Genomic DNA, 27,322 nt, shown 5'->3' on the forward strand with positions numbered 1-27,322 from the left:
ATATAACTATTGCACGTTTCGGTTAATAGCAGCATGATAAAAATAAGAACTGTGGAGGAGAATTTATCATGGTCGTCCACGATGAATTATGCTTACGAAAGTTGAACTGTGCATAATTTCGGCTGCGTCATATACGGTAGATAATTCTTAAATTTACTGCATTTAATTACGTGAATTTTAATAGAATTCTACAAACTTCGTCCTATATAATTCTCTTCGCGTACAAATTCATCTTGTTTCAGTGTATATTTATGAATAAAAAATAAAAATATCTAAAATTTACATTAGACAGGATACTCTTGAAACTAAAAATGTTTCCTCGTATAAATACAAATCGAGATTTTTTGTTTATTTGAAAAAAATAATTAAAAATTACAATTGTTTTTAAATGCTTTTGAGAATGAATTTCCTCTTTTCTAAAATATCTTGTTTTTTTTATGTTATTAAATTGGATTCAAATATATAGTTAATACGTATATTTTCTCAATAAATAATATTTTAATAATCAAAGAATGTTTTCCCTAAAAAATTTATCTTTAATTTATCTTTATCTACAATCAATTTTTCTTAATCTCTCCAATTAATTATGAAATTTATAAGAAATTCTCTTGAAACATAAATTATACAAAGAAAATTATATATAATAAAACTGATTCTATATTCCTACCGTAAGTTCTATTCTTGGAAACATGAAATCCTGGAAATCTATAAGTAACTTATCGTTTCAATTAAATGAGAAACTCTTTATTACATCGAATAATCTTTCAAAATTATATAAATTCCATTCCATTTAATTCCAATCCTATTAGAAAATTAAATTTCTCCAATCAAAGAAACGATAAAAATAAAGGAAACAAGCAATTTTCACTTATGAAAACATCCGAAGTAACGAGATTAAAATTTGATCGGTCTTGAAGCACGCCATGGAGGGGAATAAAATATTCATAATATTTTAAGCTCTATAAAACACGCAACACTAACACAAGCGAACGTGAAAACAACGTGGCCAGAAGAATATTCTAGTCGCGAGAAAAGTTTCGAGAAAGAGATATTGAGATCGTGCAACCCCTATTGCACCCTCTACTTGTATCCATGGTATTCTTACAGCGTCGCGCGATGGTAAAAGATTCCCCCCGACGCAAGAAAGCTCTGTGTGAATAATACTTTCCGTGCGCGGTATTCTGCGTGAGATTTTTCAAAAAGATGTCACGTATTTTCCCCGGGAACACATGTTGCAAGATCGTAAACCAGAGATGTCTATTCTATCTCTTGATATTAACGCGGAGTAAATTTTAAGGGTTCGGGGATACGAAATTAGTTCCCGTTAGAATATTAAAGTTCTTGCAATAATATGGCACAGTTAATGACTTTTCTTTTTATAATGGAATACAAATATTATTGGAAGTTGAATTGGAACTTTCGAGTTAAGTTTTGGAATTAGATGTCGAATTGAACGAAGTTAAGAGTGGAAAATTTATAAGAGATGGTAGATGAACCGTTTTTTTTTTTAATGAATTTCAATTTGATGGATTGATTGATATTTTTTAAAACGAGGCTCTTCGATTATATGTCAGAAGAAGAAATTTTTTATATTTCAATAAAATTATTATTACAGAATTATCGAAGGTAATAGATATAATTCGCATTTACTTTTATGAATTTAAATTACAATATGATCCAATATTTCGATAAGAAATCTTTTCCTTATTATTCTTTCGATAAAAAAAAACTTTTTCAAAAATAGTCACTCGTGAAATCTCCTCATTCTATCTAAAAAAAAAATCCATCCTCCCTCGATATCAAAGATCATCTACAGAAACTAACATCGACGCGTTAATTTTAAAAACTGTCATTCGAAAAATTCATCAAATCCAACATTTCGAATTAATTAAAAATCGCTTGAAGTGTAGAACAAATCGAACTGGATGAAAACTCGACTTTTCGCTCCCCATGGAGAATTTTGCAACCTTGGATAGGAATCTCCGACAAACCAAGTATCTTACTTTGACCCCGAAGTGTTATCTTACGTGAACTGGTGCCGGTTCGTGCTCCAACGATTTCCCTTGAGAATACAGAAAGCAATTTCTAGGCTGGTGGCGGCCAGGTACGGCAGGTGAGTGACTGGTGGGTGTTGGGTGTTGCTTAGCAAGATGTTCGTCGTCGAACACTGCACACATTTCGTCGGTTACACGAAAATGTGGCCAATTGTCGCGTGGATACATTGTTCGATTCCAGATCCAAAGATGAGAGATCTGAATGATGTAAAGGGAGGAGGGATTATGCTTGTTCCATAGTTTTGGTTCCTCAGATCGTTGGAAATGTATTTCGCGCACGTACGTCGAGAAAAAGGAATGAGAACAGATACGTATATACGAAGAGAACATGTATTTTCTGTATGGTAGAACTTCGATTAATGCGATGAGTGGAAATCTATTCTTGCTGTGTATTCTCGTCGTCGAATTGTTGAATATTATTGATGAGAAACGATTTATTTATACGTATATGACCTGATTATTCGTAGAATAATTTCGGCAAGAATATATTACTATATTTGTTATACATTTAAAATTTTCATTAATTTTCAAACGGGTCTTCTGAATGAAAGAAATGTTATTTTTATTAATTATTCTATATACGATTTTATACATCGTATGGATATATAAAAATATATTCGCCTATTAATTAAACGTCGAAAATGTATATAACGTGTTTTTATGAACTTCCACTTTAAATCCAACATCGGAATATTAAATACGCTTTAGAAAAGCAGTAAAAATTAATGGAACGTGATACGGGGAAGAATTTTTAAGGGGGAAAAAATTGAAGGATCGCGTAACGAGAATATTATCAGATAATCTTTCACAATCAATTATTTTCGTATTGCATAATTTAAAAAAAAGATAACGATTAATTACATTGTTGTAACCATAAGAGATTGATTATAATTTTATTATAATCGTCCATAACAGTCCGTAATGGTTGATCGTTCGCAGTAAGGTCATCATGAGAATGATGCAATTTAACGTCATCCATACTAAACGCCGTCGTTCCACCGACGTGTTCCGTGTTGCACGTAGGTTAATTGAGTGTGCTAACCTAACATTGCGACCAGAGGAATATTTCAGATACTCATTTTCATGGGTTGGAAGGTGTTACATCATTCCCAATTTGAATAATTGTATCGCACGAACGTCTCGAAGAGATCTATCAGTTTTATTAGATCGAATCGTTATTTGCCGAAGATATTCTTATATCCTTAACGAAAATTTATTCGGTATCCGCTTCATCTTGGAAAAATTAATTTATTATCATTGATTTATCAAATCGATTGACAATTACTTTGGACGAAGAGATGTTTGTCTTTTCTGATTATCTTTGTTTTCGTTTGGTTATAATCGAATAAATTTATTACACGACTTCTGATGATTTTTCTGATGAAATTTCGTACTTCTTCCAAACCATTCTTCGAAACGCCATTCTCGATTCGAAAATCAATCAATTTTATTCCATCGAATTATCTCTCCCGACTCCTCTGATCGCTTCATATCTACTTAGAATATACTCCATCCACGTATATACATCCCAACCGGATAAAAGAGTAGGAATGAAAGATACCTCGAGTTGAATACGTGCCTCTCAATAGGCAAAGAAAGTCTGGAAGTTCGAAACCAGTCGGTAGAAAAGCTTTAAGAAACTTGGCGTGACGTATAAGCAAGCGATCGGTGGCGTTGATAAATAGGCGTTCAGAGGCGTTTCGTGCAAAGATAGATGGAAGAGAGAGAGAGAAAAGGAGGAGGAGAAAAAAAAATAAAAAGAAACGTTCGATTCGTTTGCGGTTACGAAAAACTGAGAGTTGTAAACGATCGAATAAACGTGTGTCCATCGGTTGGAACGTTCATCGACAAAATTAAACATGATATCGATCAAAGTTTTTCACTCTCGAAAAACGGAATCTGAATAGATATGTCTGTTCTCTCTTTTTTTCTTTTTTTCGTTTCTCGATTGTTTTTTTTTCCTCGTTTTTTTTTTGGCACGATCGAAAATTTCGTTTGACCATCCGCATTGGCTAATTCCCACCGATACGCCATTTGAAAAACGTACGACTTCATCGCTTGATAAATATTCGACTGGATGCAATTGTTACAATCACGAATATATAAATATTGGCTCGCGTAATGCTTGCGTAGTGAAATATTTTTTTATCGATAGACGAATTAAGAATTCGTTGGGAATAGTTGGACCGTTCTATTTGCGATTGCGTGGTGGAAGAATATCGAGTTGGAATATTGAATTGGAATATATTTGCTTATGTGGAATAAAGATTTTTTGTGTTTCGCAGAAAAGTAAAATTGTTGTAATAAAAAAAAATACATTTGGAGCAGTTATTACGGTAATTTAATATTATTTATATGATGTTATATTTTTATTGCATAAGGAAAAATATTTGTTTATACGCAACAAAATATTTTATTTTATGTCAGAAATAAAAAATTCTTATAGTAAATTATATTATATTTGTAGAGTGTTATTTCTTCTTTGACAAACGACCATTTTCATAACGACAAGCAATCTAAAATCAAACACTTCACACACAATCATATACATTATTGTTCAAAAGACACTTATTTCTTTATGGTTCTCTACTCTTACAAAAATTGTAATATTTAATACAAAATTTTAAATGCATATTTGTAATTTCTTTCAATTTTCGACATCAGAAATATCACAAAATTTTCAAGAAATATATATATTCAAGAAGCGAGTTTGCTTTCCCGAAACCACAAAGTGCTTTGAGCACAATTCCTTCCCTCATCGAATAATTCGCGCGTGACATAAGTTATCGATAAAAGGATATCGGTCAGATGTTTGCGAAGCAAACAGGCATCGGGAACAGGATAATAGTTCGATTGAACATTGGAGACGATTGTCCATCAACATTGTACGATACAAACGAGGAGGAGGTTCGACTGCTTTTAGGTTTACGATCTTATATCAATGATTAAACAGAGAAATTTCGGCTATTATGCGCATGCAGCCCAGTTGGAAACCCCGGGGCATTTATAGGGTGAGTAATAGTTCCATATTTAGAGCAACTTTGGTACGAAAGCTTCTTTCGAGATTGTGCTAGCCATTCCTCGTCTTGCGCTCTGCGGCGGGCTGAAATTTATCGCGTAACTTTATGATGAATTTCGTACGACAATTCCGTTACTAGAGCTTTCTCCCTTTGTATTTTAAAACACATCGTATATTTCGAGAATATTTTAACGCGATAACGTCGCTATTTCACCGAAAAATTATAATGTAAAATTTGAAGAGAAAGAAATTCTAAAATTTTGGAAATTGCGTATTGATATTGAAAGGAATATCTTTGAAAACTTATTTCCTAATGTCTAAATTGATAAAGGAATATAACACATGAAAAGATCCAAATGTATACAAAAATTACAAATCTTCTCCTAATATCAAATAATAATAATAAAACTCGAGCAAAGATGATTATCTTTAGACGGAAGGCATCACGATGAGGCCAGGACTGCCAGGACAGAAAGGCGAGGCAGGCCTTCCGGGAAGTCCAGGACCAAAAGGAGAGACAGGAATCGCTGGTGCCAAAGGTAACAAAGGCGAGCCAGGCCACAAAGGCGCGAAAGGGGATCACGGGAACGAGGGTGCTCGAGGAATTCAAGGATCGAAGGGTGAACCTGGTGCACCGGGAGCGCCGGGTCTCCCTGGTGCGCCAGGTGAGAATGGAAGGCCAGCCGAAAAGGGTGATAAAGGAGACACAGGACCAGAAGGGAAGCCAGGCCCCCCGGGAGCGCCTGGACCGCCAGGATTGCCTGGATTAAGCGGTCCTGGAGGAGTAAACGTTGGAGAATCGAGTAAGAATTATTGTCTCATAATTCATTTACAATTGTTTCATTACACCAGGAAACAATTGAGCCAACATATTTTTAAATATGATAATTTTGAAATATATATAGTATTAATGATCCTTTTGTTGAATTATATATTGATCTATCGCGACATTTGGAGGTTCATCAAATCGAAATAAAATATAAATATAAATTTAAAAAAAGTAAATTCCACTCTCTTATACCGATAGAAAAATTCAAAATGATCGACCATCATCTATCACTACTAAAAAAAAAATATAAACATCCTTATATCATCCTCCAAATATCGTTGTATCGCCGCACGAAATTACAATTCTGCCTTTTATCTTAGCCATGTTAACGCGAACAATTACGTTCCTGAATTAATTACATACGAATTAATTAGTGTTAAGGGAAAAAGGCGACAAAGGAGAGGGTGGTGCGCGTGGTTACAAAGGAGACAAGGGCACCAAAGGCGAGAAGGGAGATAAAGGTGATTCTGGACCAGCCGGAATTCCCGGTGTAAATGGTATTCAAGGACCGCAAGGGAACAAAGGCGAGCCAGGCAAGGATGGAGTTGCCGGTGTTCAGGGAATCGCGGGTGCAAAAGGTGAAAAAGGTGAGAGAGGTCCGCCAGGAGCCACCGCTATAGCGAGTTCCGGAGACTACATCACGATCAAGGGTGAAAAGGGCGCGGAGGGGAAGAGGGGGAGGAGAGGACGTCCTGGACCACCGGGACCCGTCGGCCCACCTGGAAAGCCGGGAGCGATGGGAGAAATTGGGTTGCCTGGATGGGTGGTACGAGAAAACTTCTTTTTATTACTTCCTCCGCTTCTCTGTCTCTCTTTTTTTATCGATCAATCCCTCTATTTCCGTTTGATTTCCTATCCGTCAATAGAATGGAGTTTCGGTAAAATTATTTTATTATCGCTTCTTTGCACGAATGATTGCGTGTTATTTAATCTTGTATGCAGTGTTATAAAAATGTGTATTTTTTCCCCCTTTTTCTTTATTGTTGACAGTATATGGGAGAAATAATTTTTCTTGAATTACATTTAAAATGACAAGAGATGATGTATGAACAAGATGAAATGCAATTTTACAGAGATCGTGTATCTAATGGTGCTGAGATATATTGTACATGTCGTCCATATATTTCGTTGAAAAAAAGAAGAGCAAGTCTAAAATCTATATATAAATAATTACAATATTTTGTCGTGAGAATTCTCCAATTAACTATTCTAGCTAATTTGATGTATCGTACGAGGAACAATAATCGATAACTCAAATATTAAGAGTAGAGCCAACAAGCTAAGATAAAGTTCTACCGATGGCTTTTGACAGATTCTATAACTTTGAGGCTATACGGTTCTAAGTTTCAAAGCGTTGGACCAATTGCTGACCACCTACCTGCTTTAATCTTGTAATAGACAAGTATCAATCCATAAACTTTATCAGATATAATCTCAAGATGTTAATTATTCGTAAAGATAGTTGATGAACAATAGTTATATCGAAAAAGAAATTATTCTAATATATATATTCTAATTATCTGCAACTATTTCTTCATTTCTATATTTTAGAAAGAAAAAAATTGTTATGCACGCTTTCTGTGGAAATTTTTTCCCCAATTCTCACGAAAAGAAAGAATTGTGTAATAATTATCATATACTCCCTGTTACTGGAAACAATTATTAATTAATCATTAATGTATAAAATAATAAAAATCTAAAATTACAATATGCTTTTTTCAATGCCATCCACAGAACACCATGAAAGTGAGTATCACATAACATTCTTCGATAGAAAGATAATACACTCGTCGCATTGATTCGAAACGTCTATCAATGAAACTTGATCGATTAATCGATTGTTGTACAGTTATTTATCTCGATTAACAATGTAACGATAATCAGGTCATAAAACAAGAAATCACAACAATCGAGCCAAGTGTATGCTAGATTGAACTGCATGCGAGATTAATTAAAGGTTTAATGAATGTAGAATATTCATGAGTGAAGGAAGGCAGGGTATAAGCTCTATATATCGGTAACTACTTCTAACAGGGTCGTCCTGGAACTCCCGGACTTCCTGGACCTGTTGGACCAGCGGGGCCCAAGGGAGAAAAAGGAGAACCGGGCACACCGAGCCCTTATGGAGTCTCTGTCGGCGTAAGTATTATTCATTCACAGATTGCATTTCGAAATTGTATAATCGAATACCCGTAAGCAATTTTCGTGTTGTCGATCGAGAGAAATTTTGCAAATACCACGAAAAACATATGCGGAAAACAACTTTAAACTGCTGAAAGTTTAATAGCGTTTCGATTAAAAAACGTAACGAAACTTTGTCGTAATATTGAATATTTTTTAATGTTTACATTGAAAATTAATTTTTTCCACTTTTAAATATCTATTCATCCAGCTCGAGTTCTTGGTTTACGTTTAATCAACACCTGGTGGATAGAAAAGAAATTGGAAAGAATAATTCGATTCAACAGTGCGATAAAAGTAAAAAATATTCTATGAAAATTAATAGGAAAATAATAGAAAGAAGATTAGCGGAAGAGAAAGGAGAATTGTTCGAGAATTTCCAACGCGAAACGAATAAAAATAATGGATGCATCTTTTATCCTATCTCGTAGCGTAGTAAATTAAAATCTACAGGATCGATTCCTATTACAAAATTTTTCGAAATTTGCAAGTCATTCTTTTCTTCTATGCATCTAATAGTTTATGAATTTAAAAATGTTTTCCCCCCTCTTTTTTTAACCCGATTCGACTTGATCTTTGCCAAGCTTGTTTAATCACCGTTACAACGCGAAACGCTCGTACGAGTTATAGCTACAAACGAGCGAACTCGAACATTTTTTAGTCGGAACGACCACTTTGTGAAACTCACGAAACTTGTAACAATGCTCGTAGATCACTGTGTACACCCGCAAGTCTCATTGAACAAACCATAGAAAGCGCGGAGTGACGCAAATTAATGCAAGTGTGCGCTTGACGCTCGTTCCTTCTATTTTTATCCATTTCTTTTTTCTTCTTCTTCTTTCTTCTTCCTCCTCAGTCTACTACTCTTTTTCATCTTTGTCGGCTAGCGAAGCCGCGAACTCGATTTATTCGGCGTCCCAAACAGAAATTCGTCGAAATTTCGTCGCCGACAAGTGACAACCGACGAGCACGACCGAATGCTCGTGGCAGGGCTTAATTCACAACACTTTGGTTTAAAAGCTGAGCCAACGTAAGGCAAACTCGACGCTTTTATTGCGCTCTCGAATGGCTTCGCATCGACGAAAACACGTACCGAGATTTATACCGATTTGCATTTGGTGAAACTAGTTCAAGTGCCTTTTTTTTCTTTTTTCTTTTTTTTTTAAGAGTGCGATATGTTCATGATGTTTCTTCGCTGAAATTAATTTACATTTCAAACGTATCGAAAAATTAAATTCAATGTTATTTCTTCGTTTAAATTTATTGGAAATATTTTTTTTACATTATTTTCTTTTCCCCTCGATACTAGTCCAACAGCGATATTTTAAATTTCTCAAATTTTAAATAATTTCCAGGTAAAGGGTGATAAAGGAGACGATGGTTTCCCTGGAATTCCAGGACAACCAGGAAGGGAAGGTCAAAGAGGGCCGCCAGGACCTCCAGGACCACCTGGACCACCATCTCAAGGAAACTATATTCCAGTCCCGGGACCTCCAGGACCTCCTGGGCCACCAGGTCCGCCCGGATTATCTTTAATTGGACAGAAAGGAGAGCCAGGAATCGGCAGAAGTCATATCTTTGGTGAAAGAGATTATTATGGAGTTAGACAAGGTAAGAAAATATTATTAGGCGTGATAAAATAATATCAGAGTCTAATAGAAATATTTTAATCATCGTTATACGAATACAAAGCAAAAATTTATCTACAATATTGTTCGTTTAAAATATTTTTTGAATATCTATTGTATTAATGATTCGATGCTTATGATTTAATCAAAGACATTTAATTAAAAATATATAAAAAAATATAAATTTATAACTTCAAAGTTTAATATAAATTTTAAAAATACAATATCTTGTTAGTTCAAAGTGTTAAAAAAAAACACATTCCATATCCTACGCTGCAAGGACCAAGAACTAGTCTAGATGAACTGAAAGCACTGCGGGAATTAAAACAGTTGAAGGAACTAAAAGAACATTTAGGTAATACATGCTAGATTTTAAATATCATAAAAAAAATTCTAAAAGACACATTATTTTTCTTCATGTATTCTGAATTCGAAAAATTATATAATAAAGTTTAATGCACCTCTAAAACTGCCTTCTAATTCTATAATCTATAAAATTTTTATAAGGTGCTGGAACAACCGCAACCAGAGGTCCTCTCGAAAGCACAACGAAGATTGTACCAGGAGCAGTAACTTTTCAAAATACCGAAGCTATGACGAAAGTAAATCAATTCTACCGCTTAAAAATTCATTTTGCATAATTTCGAATAATATATAAATAGTTTATATAAATAGTTTAATCTTGTTATATTTCTAGATGTCTGCCGTGAGTCCAGTTGGAACATTAGCTTACATTATAGACGAACAAGCATTACTCGTTAGAGTGAACAATGGCTGGCAATACATTGCAGTTAGTACAAAATTTTTCTATATATTGTATCATAAAATTTTTATACACTATCCGAAAAATTTATGTAAATTCTAAACAAAAGATACAAAAGAATGTATCCTTAAATTCAAATTTTCAAATTTAAATCATATCATTGAATTAATATATATCTATGTTTGATATTTCTAATTTAAATAGATTATAAATTAAAATATTCGATTATTAATTTAAAATATATCTTGTTAAATAAAATTTCCTTCTATCATCATTGAAATTATTCTGATAATCTAAATTCCTTAATCTTATCCTTAATCTAGTGTTCAGTTATTTAGTAGTATCCTTCCAATTCAAAATATTTATACTATGTTGCATAGTTGGGCTCACTTTTACCAATAACTACACCAGCACCACCAACTACATCACCACCCCCAGTGAATCCACCTTTTGAGGCTTCTAATCTGATCAATCAAATACCCGTAAAAGCAGATGGAACAGGAGTGAGTATTCTGTATCTTAATCCTGTTGAGCATAAAATTTTATCGATAAAAATTAAACTAATATACTATTTAATTTTGATTGAATAATTTTCCTACTACGAAGTGGTATCCACGAATGGTAAGACATTAACACGATTAATTTTCTCGTATTTTTCCTTTTAATTTTTGTTGTTAAAAATGCTTCGTTTCATTTCGTTTTCGAAGTAGAAAATTTTTATATTCTTTTCGTTTCCTAATATACTAACAATAAATACAAGAATATTATATTTATATTACAATTTTCAGTTACGAATGGCTGCTTTGAACGAACCCTTTACCGGGGACATGCACGGTGTACGAGGAGCTGACTACGCTTGTTATCGACAAGCGAAGCGAGCTGGTTTGAGGGGTACATTCCGCGCATTCCTCAGCTCTAGAGTTCAAAATGTTGACAGCATCGTGAGGCTCGGAGATCGAGATTTGCCTATCGTTAACATAAAAGTAATTTACTGTCTAAAATACATCAATTCTGATATAAAATCTATTTGTGAAAAATTTTTTCAAGTAATTTTCTATGAACGTATCATATATATTACAAAATACTTCTTGATTCGTCAGGGGGACGTTCTCTTCAACTCGTGGAAGGAAATGTTCAACGGAAACGGGGCCTATTTCTCACAAAACCCAAGAATCTACAGTTTCAATGGGAAAAATATCCTCACTGATTTTGCATGGTAAATAAGATAGGAATAACATCGATAGAAGAAAAAATTTTAAATTTTTTTAGAAGATCTATATCTAACATGAATTTTTTTGAATAAAACAATTTTATATTTTTCAATTGAAAAATGTTAATAATTTATAACAATTATAATCTTTCCAAGAAGAAATTAAACAATAAGGATACAAATAAAGATTAATAGAAAATCACTTCAAAAAAGAAAGATTTATATTGTTATATTGATATTATATTGTTAAAACAAATATTTTTATCTAAACGATTCGATTAAAATTATATTGTAACATTATAACTCTATCAAATTTATTATAATTATCATTTTCTGACATTTCAGGCCAGAAAAAGTGGCATGGCATGGATCACATAAATTAGGAGACCGAGCAATGGACACGTATTGTGATGCTTGGCATTCAAGTAGTTCAGATCGTTACGGATTAGGATCACCGTTAACAGGAGGACGCCTCTTGGAACAAGTTCGTTATTCTTGCGACAACAAGTTCGCACTACTCTGTATAGAAGTAACCAGCGAGACCACAAGGAGGAGGAGAAACGTCGAAATTGCGGAGGACGAGGATGAGATGTCGGAAAACGATTACAAGGAATACTTGGATTCTCTGATGGAAGACTAACCTTTATATCATTTCCTTCCTAATCTTTTTATTCCTTTCTTTCTCTCTTCTTCTTCTTCTTTTTCTTCTTTCTTCTTTCTCTATCTTTTAACATAAACTATTTGATAACAGCATCATTGTATAAATAGAAATTGAGATGAGTAAATCATATATTGTTCCTGTTTGATTAACTACTAGCGAAAAACAATGGAAAAAAAAAGAAAGAAACATAAAACAAGCATTCAAACATAGTTTATCAACTAAATGCAATGTAACATACCATCTCATTTCTAATCATAAAATTTACTTGTAATTCACAAGATTATATCTTTAACGAGTCATTAACCAACGCTTTAAACGAATTTCCGTTCTCTCTTTAAGAAATAAGACTGATCGTTTAGGCATCGTTAATCAGTGTTTCATATTAATTACTTCGCCTATACTCTTAATCCGTCATCATTATCAAGTGTCAAATAAAAACTCGACGCTATTAGGAGTTCTCTACATCACAATAAACGTCCAGTACTTATATCATTGCTACAGAGAGGAGATTCTTCGAAGCGTGATCAAGATGTTCACCCGAGTCACAATTTACAGTTAAGGTATTAAAAGAAAAAAACGAAGCAAAAAGAAAGAAGATAAACTAATGATTATCTTACGACCTAATAAAAATGTCGGAGTTCATACCCGCAATCGAATTGCATTTACACTTTAGCCAATACATATGAGTGTGTATGTTAGATGTAAGAAACAAGTTGATAAAAGAAAAAAAGGATTCCGTAAAAGATTATTGAGTTTTTTGCATTTGGAATCCGGATTTATGCTCTGTGTATAATTTGTGGCGGACACGTTTGATGCGATAGTATTATATACATAATTGCATGAATGTATAAAGCTGCAAATCCATAGACGTAATATATGTATATGCAGCAAAAGAATTATTTAGAAATTGAATTGTGAATAATTATGAATTATGCTTCGAAAATTATTCGGCATATATGTAGCAATATTTTATAACTTACGTATAGTTCTTGTTCAAAAAGAAACACGTTACCACTCATAAGCTATCGCTGTCTTAATCGTCGTTGGCCTCTGCTTTTACATCGAGCATAAATCGAGTCTAAGTCAGTGTCTATAATTCGAAGATACGATATATTACTAATATTAAACTAATTTATTACGATTAGATAGAGAAAACGTCGGTCTATACCTTTAGGTTGTCAGCATGCTTGTTGGCGAATGAATTTCATATTGGAAAATAAAGAAAGAAAATTTCCTCGATGCCGTAATGTAGATCTTGACGTACCGATATAAAACCAATTATATTTCGATATAGTTTGCACCGACGACCGTTTTAGTTCGAAATTTTGTATTATTTGTACACTTTATTATTGTCTTTCTAAATAAAAAACGGAAAGTACATTTAATGGAGTCTTGAATCGAATTCGATTTATCAATGCGACTTCGATATTACATTCGATTTTCGATACTCTAATGAATTTGAAAATGGATTGATCTAATTGTGCTACGTTCAGATCAGTAAAATTATTTCTTATTAAAATATATACGAATTATTTCAAAGGAAGAACAGATATATATGGAATATTTAATTTTTTTATTATATTAAATATAAACATTATGTAAATCTTAATTTTTACAATTTTATTATTCTGTCAAACAACTAAATATATACTGTTCAAATCCTAAGAAATTATTCATAATTGCTAAAATGATTACAACACAATGATATAAAAGTAAGTATAATTTTTATGCATTTTTTATTAATAATTTTTATTTAATACTTATTGAAAATTAAAGTATATAGAATATTCATTTGTATATGGAAAATACAGCAGATATGGATTCCATATACTAAAATAAAAAAAAAAATTTATATATGTGCGTAATATAATATTGTTTTTGACATATATTTATATTGAAACTAGAAATCATATGTCATCTCAAATAATTTCTTTGAAGATGCATAAATTATTAATTACACAAGCAATAATTTGAAAATAAATTCATATTAAATATACATTTTATTATTTTATATAAATTTTTTTTTTTTAATATAGAATTCATCTCCGTTGTCATTTCCCACATATAACTGAACGTATTAATTTCGAGATATTAAGGATTAATATTAGGATTTATAAAAAAATATTAGAAAAAATTGTAAAAGTTTCATTCATACATTCATACTGTACATTTTTGTTTTTTTTAAAAATATTATATTTTTAAAAGATAATTAAGATTTTAAAATAGCTAATGCTTCTGTAAATTTTAAACCTTCTAAGATATATGCTAAATTTTCCATCGACGCGTCAACGTCTTCTTCCGCCCAAATTTCCAGCATATTTTTACATTGCTCATATGGCGTTGGTTTACCTTGAAAAAATGAAATCTAAAAAAAAAAAAATATATAATTATAGCTTATAACTTTTCTTTTATATATATTAGACGTTTAGATATTTATTTACTTCTTCACTTGTATAACCAAATTTGGTTGCTAATTTTTTCCAATCATTTTTCAAAATCTCTGACAATCTCGCTACCATTTCAGGTGTCACTTTAGTTAGTTTTCGTCCTTTTGTATCGGTATTTTCGGTTTCAACTTGTTCACTATCTTGTTTAAGAACATCTTCATTAAATTCCTGATCATTTGCTTCTGGTGGTGGAGTCTCTTCCGTTTCTAATTTTATATCTGATTGTGTCTGCTTTCAAAGTTAAAATAATTCATTTTTAAATTTAGATATTAATATATAAGCATAATAATATAGAAATAATAAAATAATAGTATTATACTTACTGGACGATCTTTAGCAATTTTTTTGATCATTGTTTCTAAATATTCAGGAAGTTTATTAATAGGATAATTCCCATGAACAAAAAAATGGGGACTACGCCTAGCCAATAATCTTAATGCTCTCCAACCGAAATTTCCATCATTTACTTTCCTGTAGTAAATAACAAAAATAAATCGACATAAAATTTTTAAATTTAATATAAAATACACATGTAATAAAAATATTTACTTGTATTCATCTTCTACCATTGCATTGGGATCTAATTGCATAATAGCTTCTTCAAAATATGTTTCTAAAGATGGAAGAAAATCTCTTTCTTTGGATTTACATGCTTCAAGATTATTGGGACACAGATTCCACAATTTTGTAAGTTCTGGGCTACAAATAATAAAATTAAATTGCATATTTAATATGAAAATAAAATATCATAAATTTGTTTAAATGATTGCTTACTTTCCCATATGATATTTTCCAACTGTTTGAGCATCTCTAATAACATCTCCAATTCTGCGTTTTGGTCTCTTTGGTTTCCTTAAATCTTCTATATCAGTGCTAGAATCTGGAGCTGGCTTTTTGAATGCTGGACATCCTTCATTTTTCCAAGCATTCCAATGCTCTTCGCGTTTTAATATATTTTTAACAGTTTCTGCAAATGTAGGACCATCAGGAGGTGTTTCTGTCAATAAGGCATACACTTGCTCTGTGGTTGCTTTTACCCAGTCTACTTGGTCAGGTTTCAGTTCGTGTGTTTCACTTAAAAAATACAAAAGTTATTGAGACTCTGAGATATTGATAACTTGAAACACTATTTAAGGAAAGCAGACCTTGTCTCATAGCCACTGGCAAGGAAGCTTTGGAAAACAAACATCGTTTTATAGCTTTCAAAGTCATTTTACTAATGATTTATTTAAAAATGTGCAATTCTATCAAAAGGAATTGTGAATTCAATTGTAATAAAATATAGTATATAAAAATATATATAAATTATAGATACTTACGCTTTAAATTTAACAGTGCTATTAAGATATTGGAAAAGAATGAGAAATTGCAATAATACATATCGCCTGAAATTTGAATCAGATAATTGTAGCTCCAATAATTTCTGATTTGTTAAATATTTTGCAAAATAAGGAGTTTCTTTATGGGATCCTTCTATAGAAGAATCAATTTTAATACATGTTGAAGGATAATTACGTTGTTCTTCTAATTTAAAAGATGAAAATGCAGATAACACACTTGAAGCATGCTGAAAAATTATACATAAAAGATAATAAAAAATATATGACAAAAAATATAATTATACTAATATAAAAATTTAAACTTACTGCTGAAAATACTTTCCAATGCATTTTCTGATAACATTGATTAGGATTTCTAAAAAAATCTTGAAGTGCCCAAAACTTTCTATATAAATTATAATCAATTGGCACTTTAGTTTCTGATTTATCATCATCTTTAGTTATTTGTTCTAAATCATCTCCTTCTGATTTTTCAGAACCAAATTCTGTGTGATTTTCTAAGTTAAATTCACTAACAATATTAAGACCAGATCTTTCAGAAAAAGGAAAAAACTTAGCTAAAAATAAAAGAATTCTTCCACAAAATACAGTTTGTTGTGATCTAGATAATCTTCTAAGTAAATCATTGCACATTCTTAATAAATTATTTTTACAAGCACTAAAGAACAAATCTTCTTTCCACACAACTACATTGTTTTCAACAAAAGTAAAAAGTTGTTCACATCTATCAAGTGTCATTGAATCAAATATATCTCCAAGTAGCATCACTGGCATACTTGCAGTTGCTAAATCTTTTCTACATAATTCAATACAAAATGTAATATAAGTTTCAAGTAATTGCACATTGCTCAATGCATTTTCAGATAATATTACAAGAAGTGTGTCCCTTAATGCTTGATCAATTGCAGCTTTTCTATCACTATCATTTGTACATCGTTCTGTACATTTCTTTTGAAATGTCTGTATATCTGATACTTTAAAACATTGTTGTAAATAATCCTAAAAAGGCAAATAAAAATATCACTTAAATACATATATCATATAACCTCCAAATTATTATTAATTATATATATATATATTATAATTCTTACACTATATTCTTTTCTCAATACTTCGAACATAGCCATTGTATAAAACAAATTTTCAGAAACTTATTTTAAATATAAAATAATTTTCTTGTACTACATATCAAACATCACATAAATAATTACATAAATCATCACAAGATTTACTACGATTTCAAATAAATTGAAGTACGCTCTATATTATAATATTATATGCTACCAATGGTTTAATAAATTATGTCACTAGATAAAGTTACTAGATCATTTAATAATTTTCAATATTAAATAGATATTAAAAAAGAAAAATATAAATTAATTTAAATAACTTAATAAATAATATTTATAATGTATTATTTCATATATTTATATTTTTATCATTTTTATTTATAATATAATATCAATTTTTTTAAATACTAATAAATTATGTTAAATTTTTATTCAATATTTTACATATCTAATTGAAATTATTATTTAGGAAATAAATTTTCTATATTTTGTTTATCTTATAAATATTATTTAATTAAATATCCCAAATTTTTAAATAATCTTTTCATAATTGAAAGTAATTTTCTAAATTTTTAATAAAAGAAAACATACAATATATATTAAGAAAAAAAAAAGAAACATATGTTTTTAGTTATATATAATATAAAGACGAAATTAAAAAAATTCATACTTTGGATATTTTATTAAAATATACATTTCATCCAAAATACAAAAGGAAAAGATATATATACAATAATTGTGTTTCGAAGATTTTGCGCAATAATGATAATAACAATGATTATAATAGCAATAATAATAATACAATAATTGCAGTGTAACATATTCGTATTTTTTTTTTAAATTTCGCGCATAACTTGTTAGTACAGAATTTTTTTAGATCCGTGTACACATTTATAAATAAAGGATTCCTTATTATCAAGATTTTCCTTTTTTATTTTTTGAAGAAAGCAAAATTTCTATCTTCAATCTTTGGAAATTTATTCTTTTATGAATATCGATAAATATTAGCAAAATATCCTGCTATTTGATAGAATAAAATTCTATTATTGCCGAGCACAGTATACAATGTACTTTAACTTGGAATTTGAAATCGGGTCACCATATATTTTTATTATGAATTTAACATTTATACAATTCAAGAGAGCATTTATACCCGTAATGCATGATATTATTAATGATTATTGAATTTAATTAAAATTACGTTCATATTTGAAATCTTATGTCGCAGTGACAATTAGTTTATATGATATGTATTAAATTATTTTAAAATTTTGTATCTTACATATTAATATTGTCTTCTGCTAAATTTCGTATAATTAGACTGTTGAAAGGCTTTAAAAGCATTTTTTATTAATGAATTACATAAAAAATAATCAAAATTTAATTGCACATCGCGATATGTAGTTAAAAGTGTGAATAATTCTTCTGATTCACATTAAATGTAGATTCTTTTGGATTATACATGTGTAAAATATGTTTATAAATGAAAATTTTTTAAGATACTATTTATTGCATTATCGATTTATAGATCATTTATTTATAAAATATTTATACGTATTATTTTCAATATACATATACATATATATATGCTTTCTTGTTATTAATAGCAAAAGATAATGAATTAAAAAATGTTTCTAAGATGTGATAAATATTTAAAGATATGAATAATTTAAAACTTCTTTGGCAATATTTGCCTTTTTTATTCTAAATGGTGACCTTTCTATTTTTCTTTAATTATAAAAGTCATTTGTTCTATAATAATCTATGCATATATTCATAAAATTTACATATGACCATTTTTAAACCATTTCCAAAATTAATAATTGTTTTTGTTAAAATTGCATGCAATATTATTTTTTATTTCAAAATATGATGGGCATAAAATTTGTGTTATTTTTTTTTCATTGATATCAACTCCAAGGCACTATTAAGGCCTTTATTCCCATCAGATATAATAAAAATTAAAAAAAGTTTAAAATAGAACTGTGGGAGACTCTTATTGTGCTTATCAATGATTCAATTTAAAAAATATTGTACATAAATTTAAATCTAAGATAAAGATAAATTTAAGTCTTTTTAAAAATTTGAATTAAGTCTTATAATATTAGTATCATAAAATGAAAAAAATATGAATAATATTGCATGATTCAATATTTTCAAATCAACAATATTATTCATGGATTTTAATACTGTCTTATATTTAATTATTATTTAAATGATAGCTATCATTGTTGTATTTTTATCATTTAAATAAAATAATTGCTTCGTTTATTATTATATATCATTCAATATGCAAAGAATAATATATTATATCATTGTTTCATTACCAATTTTATTGATAATTAATGAAATTAATAGTAAAATTTTCAAAACAAGCGAGAGCAAAGTAATCAGACCGTATTTCAAAACCGAAAACGGGTGATACTTTTGCACATTTAAATATAAAATACAACGATTTTTTTTAAATAAAATTATTAAAACACATTTTGATATAAATGTTTAAAAAAGCACAAGTAGACAAATATATTTAAAATAAATTCTACATAAGTGTCTCCCACTACTTCTCTTTCTCGATATGTTTGATCACAGTTACGTGCAGAATAAAATACAATAATGCAATAATAATACAAAATAATGATTGGTGCTATTAGCAGTTAGATATTTTTTACAATAAAAGTAAATGCTAGAGACTAAATGAATAGGTTGTTGTGATAAATAAATGTCTTTCTCTATGCTTTACTGAAAGCTAGTAAAGTATAGATATTATTTTATGGTCTTCTATAACAAAAAGAGTCAATTCGAATAAAACTTTTAACTTTACATAAACTAATCGAATAAACTCTTTCCTTAAATATGTGTTCAATTTTTTTAAATTAAAGCTAATGTACACAATTCACGATTTAGTCTACGTTAGAACCGATGCGTTTTTATTGTGCAAAAACCAATTATATGGTTCACACATTTTACGCTCGAGTTAATTTTATATTAAACATTATACTATTTACATATTGTTAACGCATTCGGTACTATTAATTTCTAAACAAGCAACAATAATTTTCGCACAATTTAAATTGTGCTGCAACAATAAAATTTGCTGATTACATTACAAAGTTCCTCGAAGCAAGTGTTCATATATCAATGATAATAATTTTTAATACTGAGACTATTCATATCATTCTTCTTCACAACCGATAAAAATATTTTTTTTGTTAATTTCAATTAAATTAATTTAATATTTTGTTTAATAATCTTGAATCAATATGATCGATTTAATCAAAATTAATTATGTAAAAATCAGCATGAACTTAAATATTAAAAATATTTATCAAATTTATTCTTAGAATCTTAAACACTTGCATATTTATGATATATACGAAATTTATATTTTTTTCTTAGTTGCAATGATATTAATTTGAAATAATATATTATAAAATACTAAATTCCCAGCACACACTACTCTTTTAATCAATATTTGACTATAATAACATGAATTTGAGTATATACTTTTAATTCATTACTAAATTCTATTATTTTAAAAATTGTTAATATAGAATTAATTGACTGTGCATATTGTAATTACATTTGATTAAACAGAAATTGAAAGCTTTCGAAAATGAAATACATTGTTTCATTGATTTAAAATTCATTGCAGATAATATTGTAGATTTTTGTTTTGAGATTTTTAAATAATTGTTTTATTTTTTGCTTTCTTTATGCTTTCTTTTTTTTTAATATTTTTATTTAATATAAAATATTAACATGAATGTATTTTGATTGAACAATGTTTTTCATTATATGAAAGAATTCATTTTCCATACATATTTGTGCATGCATGATTTTTATATTTTTTTATCGAAAATAATAAAGTTAATTCTTTGATGATAATCTTAAATAATAAGTAAATTATTGATTCTAAAGTTAAGATGGAAAACGCGATTAATATAAATAAAATAAAAGTTTAGGCCAATCAATATTTACCTCAATGAAATTATAATTTTTGCACATCTCTATCAGTCATTGAATAATAAATAGTTAAAGACCAATATAATCAAAACTTCTGAGGAACCATTCATTAAAATCTTCATGGACGAAGTGTGTAAATCACAAGAATGTTCACATAATGTACCAATCGACAATCACTTAGAAGTCATTATAACCATCAAGGCCATTTTATCATTTGTACAAAACATTGTCAGATTATTTCTGACTTTTTACGTATTAACATTTTCATTCTATAATACTAACTCTTTGCATATTCTCATACATAACATCTCTTGGTACTTCAAAAGTTTATTTTTAATTTAACGACAGTAAAATTTGTCGACAAATATTTCCTATTATAAAAATATATAATTTTAGTAATTATAAAAGCAAATACATTATATCAATGAATTAATATCGTTTTTACCTATTATTCAACAGCGAAACCACAAGTTTCTTCAACTGCTTGTGTAAGTTTATCAAGCATTTTTTGATAACTTGGATAACTTTCTGGAATATCTATTCTATTGAAACAGGTATGCGCTTTTGGTAAATTTTCACTTGGCGCATCGACAGCATGAATTGTAAATAATCGTGGACCAGCGGCTCCTGTAGATCCTATAAAAATATGTATCATTATAAAAAAAAATCAAATAATTCATTAATTCGATTATTTACCTTGTAAAGCTTTGAAACCTTGCAAAGGAACTCGAGAACTTCCAGTAACAAATTGGAGTAATCGAGCTCGCATTTCTTCTCCATAAGATTCTACTATTTGCCAAAACCATTTTACTACTGGTGTATCAGGTGTACAATGTTTCAATCGTGTATGCATCTTCCAATCATTAATATCGATAGTTCCTAAACCACCAATAACCAATTCTAATTCTCTTTCATCAAAAGGTCTTAATAGCTGAGGTGGAATTAATTCATGGAATCCTTTTTGTAATGCCAGAAATTGTTGTTCAATTCCTCGCATAAAACGATAGTTTACGTATAAACGAACATATTCTTTTTTATTTTCCTCAGTTACAGGAATGTCTTTACCACCTGGCTTAAGTTCATGATTTTTTAACACTCCAAAACTACTATGTTCTACCGAAAACGTAGCATCTAATACTCCATCTATACTATTTTCTCTAATTAATAAAATAACATTTTAACAATTTTTAATAAAAATTATATACAATTATTGTTTTTTTTTTTTTTTTACTTACAACATCCATGTAAGACTTCTATGTAATTCTGGATCAACTCCTTCTATATCAGTAAGAGTAATTGCTTTATTAAGCAACATTTTATAAAATGGAGTTGTAAAACCCCCATCTATATGATGACCATGAAAAACAGCAATTCCTATAATTCTGCCAGCAAAATGGAAGTACGATAAATGTTCTGGATTTATTCCCGAATCTGGATTAATTTGAAGTGTATAATTATCATCTCTCGAATATTGGAAAAGTCCATATTGTGGATTTAACATTTCGTGTGATAATAAATATAGCCATTCTCTAGCTACTCCACCATAATCGAGACCTTCTTCACCTCGGAATTTTACCATAAGTCTTTTTCGCATGTCTTTTGGTCGCATTTTCATTATTAATCTATATGACTCCTATATAAAAAAAAAATATGTACATATTATAAATTATTATTATAAATTTTGCAAATATCAAATATAATTAAACACTTACTTCAAATATTTCATTTCTTGATACCTCAAGTCTACAATGTCCACTTTGAGGTTGAAGAGCATTTAATTCTGCTCTCAAACATTTTAATTTTGCCACTAAATCTCGTTTATATTTCGGCAAAAGTTCATTATCCATTAGTTCCTTTGGTAATTCTGATACAGTTTGAGCATTTTGAGCTGACGTATTTTCCACTAAAATAAATATATTAAATAACTTAAATATGTTAGATTTATAAAACCAAGAAATTAATATTAAGAAAATATATTATAAAAATATAATATACATAAAAATGATTATAATGATATATACTTATAATATATAATATATATAATAGTATACTTTAACAAATAAGATTTTCAAAAGTGAAAGAACATTTGAATAGAACTATGTTTTTGTTTTATTTTATGTTTTATGTTTTGTTTTATTTTATTTCTATTGTCTATTACATTATTGTCTATATTGCATTAAATAGATTATATAGATAACTATCTATGATTTAAAAAATATTAATAACATAATTATATTCAATCTAATAACATAAAATATTAATAACATAAAATATATTCAATCTTATAATATACTCTATATTCATATTACAAATTTAACTTTATAAGTATAATATTAAAATAAAAATTCTTACATGTTGGGGAGTTATTATTACTTCCATTCTCTGTTCTCGATCTTTGCTGCACAATATTGCATTGAATACTTGGAGATGCAGGTGTCTCTATTTCTGTAGATTCATTTATAGTTGCCGAATTATTTGAATTACTCGTGGTTTGATTAGTACTATTTTGTCGTCTACTATGATAAAAACATAATTTTATAAATTAAATAATTGTGAATTAAAATGTTTTCATTTTTTTAACTTACTTTAATAAATTGCTTATAATTTGACTGGATAATCTTGGATCAGTAAATTGTGTAGTTCTATTATTATGATCTACAAAATAAACACGACCACTTTGGGTCTGTCGCATTTCCCATCCGCTCGGTAATGGTCCAAGTTCATTTGCTAATTCATTTGCTGGTAAATCACGAGGTATTCTAGGATCGTGCCACGTAGACGATCCCGTTGGTACATGATAAAAGTACACTTGACCTTGTTGCGTTTTTCTCATTTCTACAATATCCATTTATTTGATAATCTTTTATTCAATTTATATATTTATACATTTATATATCAAAATTTTTTAATTTTAATACTCACCATAACCTCTTGGTAAATCTGGTGGTTGCGGAGGATCATATCTCCTTTCATTATTAATCATTACACTATTTCTATTTCTATTACTTCGATTAGGCCTTCGTGGTTGAGCATTGTTAATACTACGATCTGATCTAACATTTCCATTTTGATTACCATTTTGTTCATCACTTGCTCTAATTGGTCGCCGTTCTCTTGATGAAGCAGGTGTTACATTTCTTGTATTATGTTGATTTTGTTGTGTATTTCTATTTTGCTGTTGAGTAGGCGTATTTCTTGGAGTGTTTGGAGTAGAACTATCTCTGCTAGGTGTTCTACTAGGTGTTCCATCTCCACTCCATTCAGGTGCGCACCTGGTAGGACTTTCAGTTCTTAAATTAGGAGGACTTCCACTGCCACTGGGAGAAGTAGGTTCAGAAGAAGGTAATGGTGGTGGTTCAGGTGTAGTTGGTATTATACCATTGGTAGGTCTATTAATTATAATGTACATTATAAATAAATTTAGTCATATAAAAAGAATAATTTTGAAAAAACAAAACTTACCGTGCATTTGGACGAATCCATTGTGTAGTTCTAGTATAATGGTTAACATAATAAAGTCGACCACTTCGAGTTCTTCTTTCTTCCCATCCATCTGGTAAATCAGTTGGACAACTCAGATCTCCAAGAACATCAACAACTGCATTATGACCCACTGTATTACTCACAGCACCATTATGACCGTCTCGTGATAAAAGAGATACTACAACTTCTCCTTTAACTACATCTGTGTCATCTGAATGTGCTTTGCAAAGATCTAATCGTTGATCTATAAAATAATTAAATTTAAAAATTAAATATATTATATACTAATATATAATATACTATAATATAATATACTAATTATAATATACTAATAAATTAAATATAATAATAGCATAGCATTCAAATAAATAAATAAAATAATAATTACATCCTGTATCCTTGAGTCTTTGAATTGTATTGGATAATATTCGTACACATCCTAAAAATCCTCCACCTTTTTTTTTATGGATTTTTTTATGATTCCAAACTGATATAGTAATACCATCATCTTTTCCAATGTATCTGTAGAATATTAAGAATTCATGTAATTTTATACATAGAAAATTATATTTATATTATAATTAAAAAGTAATTACAGATCATAATGTTGATTCCACATGGGATCTAGAGTTGCCTTGCATGTATGTGTACTATGACACTGACCTGAACCATCAACAGTTATTTTAGCAAAAGGATCCGGTAGGCCTGAAATAAAATTTTTACTTTAACAACATATTTTTTACAACATATATTCTTTTCAATATAAAAAATACTCACGAAATAGATCTTTTCTGGCAAGATTACGGGCACATAAAACTGTAAATATACATTATCAATATTTAAGTTTATTTTGACTAATATATTCTTATAAATATATATTTTTATAAATATATGATATAAATAATAATCAAGTCCACACACATCCATAATAAGAGAAAAATAACATAATAATAATTTATAGAATAATAATTTTATAGAAAATAAATTCATAATATATGTACATATTAATTTTAATATCTTCTTGGTATCTATTAATTTTATTATTTGATATTTTTTGATGAATATTAGATAATAATATATAATTTAATTAAATTAATAAAGATTTATACAAGAAAAATAATTTATTATAAAAATAATAAAAATTTTTTATTATAAATGATACAGTGATACTAGTCATAAATTAACATATTTAAAATCAATTTTGAAATAAAAAATATTAATCATATATTTGTTTAAAAAATATTAAAGCTTTTTATTAGCTTTACTACATATCTGACATTTGTTAATTAGACCTATTCACATTCGATTATGAGCTCGGTAATATACTCCATTGAATCAATTAATAAAAAACATTTTTTAAATAAAAAATGTTCATAATATATTATATTTTCTGATTGTTGTTAATTATTGAGGGAGAATTAATGCGGGTATGACAAGTTCACCAAAATTAACATCTTGTCTATGATCTCCCGGAGTGCTCACGGTGGGGTCTTGACCTCTGATAGGGAGTTGCCATAACCAAAGGACGAAAACCCTAGTCAAATCTTTTTGCGTATTTTTCTTCTCATACTAATTGAATAATATATGATATTCATAACAATTTTGACGTTATTCAAAAACAGCCCCCTGTAAGGATTATAATAGGACTACATAAGGGACACATAACAAATCAAGATGAGAAAGATCACAACGCGTGTTGGCTATCGGCCGACTTTCACGCTCCTCTCTCGTTAGATTCATCATCTTTTCTTAATAAACTCACTCGTCAAACGAATCTTCATGGCCCCGTTCCTCTTGCTACCGCCCGGATTCGACATTTTCCACGCACATTTAACACTTTCTACCGAACATCGGCACTCTAATTAGTAAATAAAACTGCTGCTCGAAGCGGCGGTGCAATCTGCACACACGCAACTATGCACAATCGATTTGCAGTTGTTCGATCTTACCAACAATATCGACTCAAACTTTTATCGATTCAAGCGTCTCGAAATATATCGAAAGCAAATTGCGATCTATTAGACTATTATGATTAAAATAAAATCGCAAATTTATTATATAATAATATTTATATAGAATTAATTCATAAATATATTTTTTTATATTAAAAATTATTAACGCAATATAATAAATATCTTCTATAATAAGATTATTTTCCATAAATTATTTCTCAAAAAATAAATTTTCATTTTTCATTTAAAATAAATTTTCATAATGCAATAAATTAATTTTCATTTATTACGTTATAAACTTTTAAAATTTTAATTTTTTCTAAAATTCGTTTAATATTAAAAAATATTTATATAATGATAATATTTAATATATAATAATATATCTAATATTGAATAAAAAAAATATATTTTTCTTAACAAAATCTCATTTAATGTAAAACATATTTAAAAAAGAAATAAATAATTTATTTTATCGAATTATATATTTTAATTTTACACTATACATTATATTTATTTATTTATATTATATTAAAATTTATATTTTTGATATTTTTAGAAATTAATGATTAAGTCGAATATCAGTAAGAATATTATAATGTTTACAAAAAATTGATTATTAATATAAAATTATAAAAAAAAGAAAATATAATTTACATAGCTCGTGGTCATACCTTAATTTATATGCAATAATCACGATTACAATGATTTCACTGGCCTTATAT

General features: G+C 29.0%; 3 protein-coding genes across 27 annotated transcripts in view; 1 reads left to right on the forward strand and 2 right to left on the reverse strand.

The window, feature by feature from the left end:
- The window catches only part of LOC107997743 (collagen alpha-1(XVIII) chain), a 324,989-nt gene extending 311,259 nt beyond the window's left edge, over nucleotides 1-13,730 (forward strand). For 10 of the 18 annotated variants that reach the window (XM_017056538.3, XM_062082622.1, XM_062082626.1 and 7 more), the window contains 13 exons: nucleotides 5,036-5,065; nucleotides 5,507-5,876; nucleotides 6,277-6,668; nucleotides 7,937-8,041; nucleotides 9,439-9,694; nucleotides 9,947-10,066; nucleotides 10,219-10,313; nucleotides 10,409-10,501; nucleotides 10,855-10,977; nucleotides 11,081-11,095; nucleotides 11,263-11,457; nucleotides 11,575-11,690; nucleotides 12,030-13,730. In XM_017056538.3, the coding sequence (XP_016912027.1) occupies nucleotides 5,036-5,065; nucleotides 5,507-5,876; nucleotides 6,277-6,668; nucleotides 7,937-8,041; nucleotides 9,439-9,694; nucleotides 9,947-10,066; nucleotides 10,219-10,313; nucleotides 10,409-10,501; nucleotides 10,855-10,977; nucleotides 11,081-11,095; nucleotides 11,263-11,457; nucleotides 11,575-11,690; nucleotides 12,030-12,324 (2,205 nt within the window). In that variant the 3' untranslated portion in view covers nucleotides 12,325-13,730. The remainder of the gene's footprint in view (nucleotides 1-5,035; nucleotides 5,066-5,506; nucleotides 5,877-6,276; nucleotides 6,669-7,936; nucleotides 8,042-9,438; nucleotides 9,695-9,946; nucleotides 10,067-10,218; nucleotides 10,314-10,408; nucleotides 10,502-10,854; nucleotides 10,978-11,080; nucleotides 11,096-11,262; nucleotides 11,458-11,574; nucleotides 11,691-12,029) is intronic. The other 8 variants (XM_062082620.1, XM_062082623.1, XM_062082628.1 and 5 more) reach the window with 5 other exon arrangements.
- Nucleotides 13,731-14,469: 739 nt separating this feature from the next.
- LOC107997774 (THO complex subunit 1) lies at nucleotides 14,470-17,401 on the reverse strand. 4 transcript variants are annotated; one of them, XM_017056610.3, is made up of 9 exons: nucleotides 17,224-17,385; nucleotides 16,439-17,131; nucleotides 16,112-16,359; nucleotides 15,938-15,964; nucleotides 15,567-15,866; nucleotides 15,342-15,491; nucleotides 15,116-15,263; nucleotides 14,787-15,020; nucleotides 14,470-14,710 (listed from the first exon to the last, which is right to left on the reverse strand). In XM_017056610.3, exons 1-9 carry the CDS (start codon nucleotides 17,257-17,259, stop codon nucleotides 14,555-14,557), a joined length of 1,992 nt encoding a protein of 663 aa, XP_016912099.1. In that variant the 5' UTR covers nucleotides 17,260-17,385; the 3' UTR covers nucleotides 14,470-14,554. The 4 variants fall into 4 exon arrangements, with proteins under 4 accessions (XP_016912099.1, XP_016912098.1, XP_016912100.1 ...); XM_017056609.3 differs by having other exon boundaries at nucleotides 14,787-15,023; XM_017056611.3 differs by lacking the exon at nucleotides 15,938-15,964 and having other exon boundaries at nucleotides 14,787-15,023; nucleotides 17,224-17,401.
- Nucleotides 17,402-17,856: 455 nt separating this feature from the next.
- Nucleotides 17,857-26,602, reverse strand: LOC107997770 (E3 ubiquitin-protein ligase SMURF1). Of its 5 annotated transcripts, none has more exons than XM_017056601.3 (13): nucleotides 26,411-26,602; nucleotides 25,426-25,464; nucleotides 25,245-25,353; nucleotides 25,037-25,170; nucleotides 24,628-24,892; nucleotides 24,088-24,554; nucleotides 23,751-24,000; nucleotides 23,518-23,678; nucleotides 22,878-23,068; nucleotides 22,401-22,798; nucleotides 21,862-22,322; nucleotides 21,611-21,801; nucleotides 17,857-21,536 (listed from the first exon to the last, which is right to left on the reverse strand). In XM_017056601.3, the coding sequence occupies exons 1-12, from the start codon at nucleotides 26,463-26,465 to the stop codon at nucleotides 21,614-21,616; spliced, it is 2,718 nt and encodes a 905-aa protein (XP_016912090.1). In that variant the 5' UTR covers nucleotides 26,466-26,602; the 3' UTR covers nucleotides 17,857-21,536; nucleotides 21,611-21,613. The 5 variants fall into 5 exon arrangements, with proteins under 5 accessions (XP_016912090.1, XP_016912089.1, XP_061938624.1 ...); XM_017056600.3 differs by having other exon boundaries at nucleotides 23,518-23,681; nucleotides 26,411-26,598; XM_062082640.1 differs by lacking the exon at nucleotides 26,411-26,602 and adding an exon at nucleotides 26,091-26,404 and having other exon boundaries at nucleotides 23,518-23,681.
- Nucleotides 26,603-27,322: the final 720 nt, after the last annotated feature.

The sequence above is a fragment of the Apis cerana genome, linkage group LG11 (genome assembly GCF_029169275.1).
Source record: "Apis cerana isolate GH-2021 linkage group LG11, AcerK_1.0, whole genome shotgun sequence".
Classification (NCBI taxonomy): domain Eukaryota; kingdom Metazoa; phylum Arthropoda; class Insecta; order Hymenoptera; family Apidae; genus Apis; species Apis cerana.

What these genes read in the sequence shown, in the direction of transcription:
- LOC107997770 (XM_017056600.3), bottom strand. Translation starts at nt 26,465, where the DNA reads ATGTCGAATCCGGGCGGTAGCAAGAGGAACGGGGCCATGAAGATTCGT. An exon ending in TGGAATCAACATTATGATCT is followed by an intron (nt 25,171 to 25,244) that starts GTAATTACTTTT and finishes AATATTCTACAG; the next exon opens with ATACATTGGAAAAGATGATG. An exon ending in AGATTTACCAAGAGGTTATG is followed by an intron (nt 24,001 to 24,087) that starts GTGAGTATTAAA and finishes TGGATATTGTAG; the next exon opens with AAATGAGAAAAACGCAACAA.
- LOC107997774 (XM_017056609.3), bottom strand. Translation starts at nt 17,259, where the DNA reads ATGGCTATGTTCGAAGTATTGAGAAAAGAATATAGT. An exon ending in ATTGGAAAGTATTTTCAGCA is followed by an intron (nt 16,360 to 16,438) that starts GTAAGTTTAAAT and finishes ATAATTTTTCAG; the next exon opens with CATGCTTCAAGTGTGTTATC. An exon ending in AAATTGCTAAAGATCGTCCA is followed by an intron (nt 15,024 to 15,115) that starts GTAAGTATAATA and finishes TAACTTTGAAAG; the next exon opens with CAGACACAATCAGATATAAA.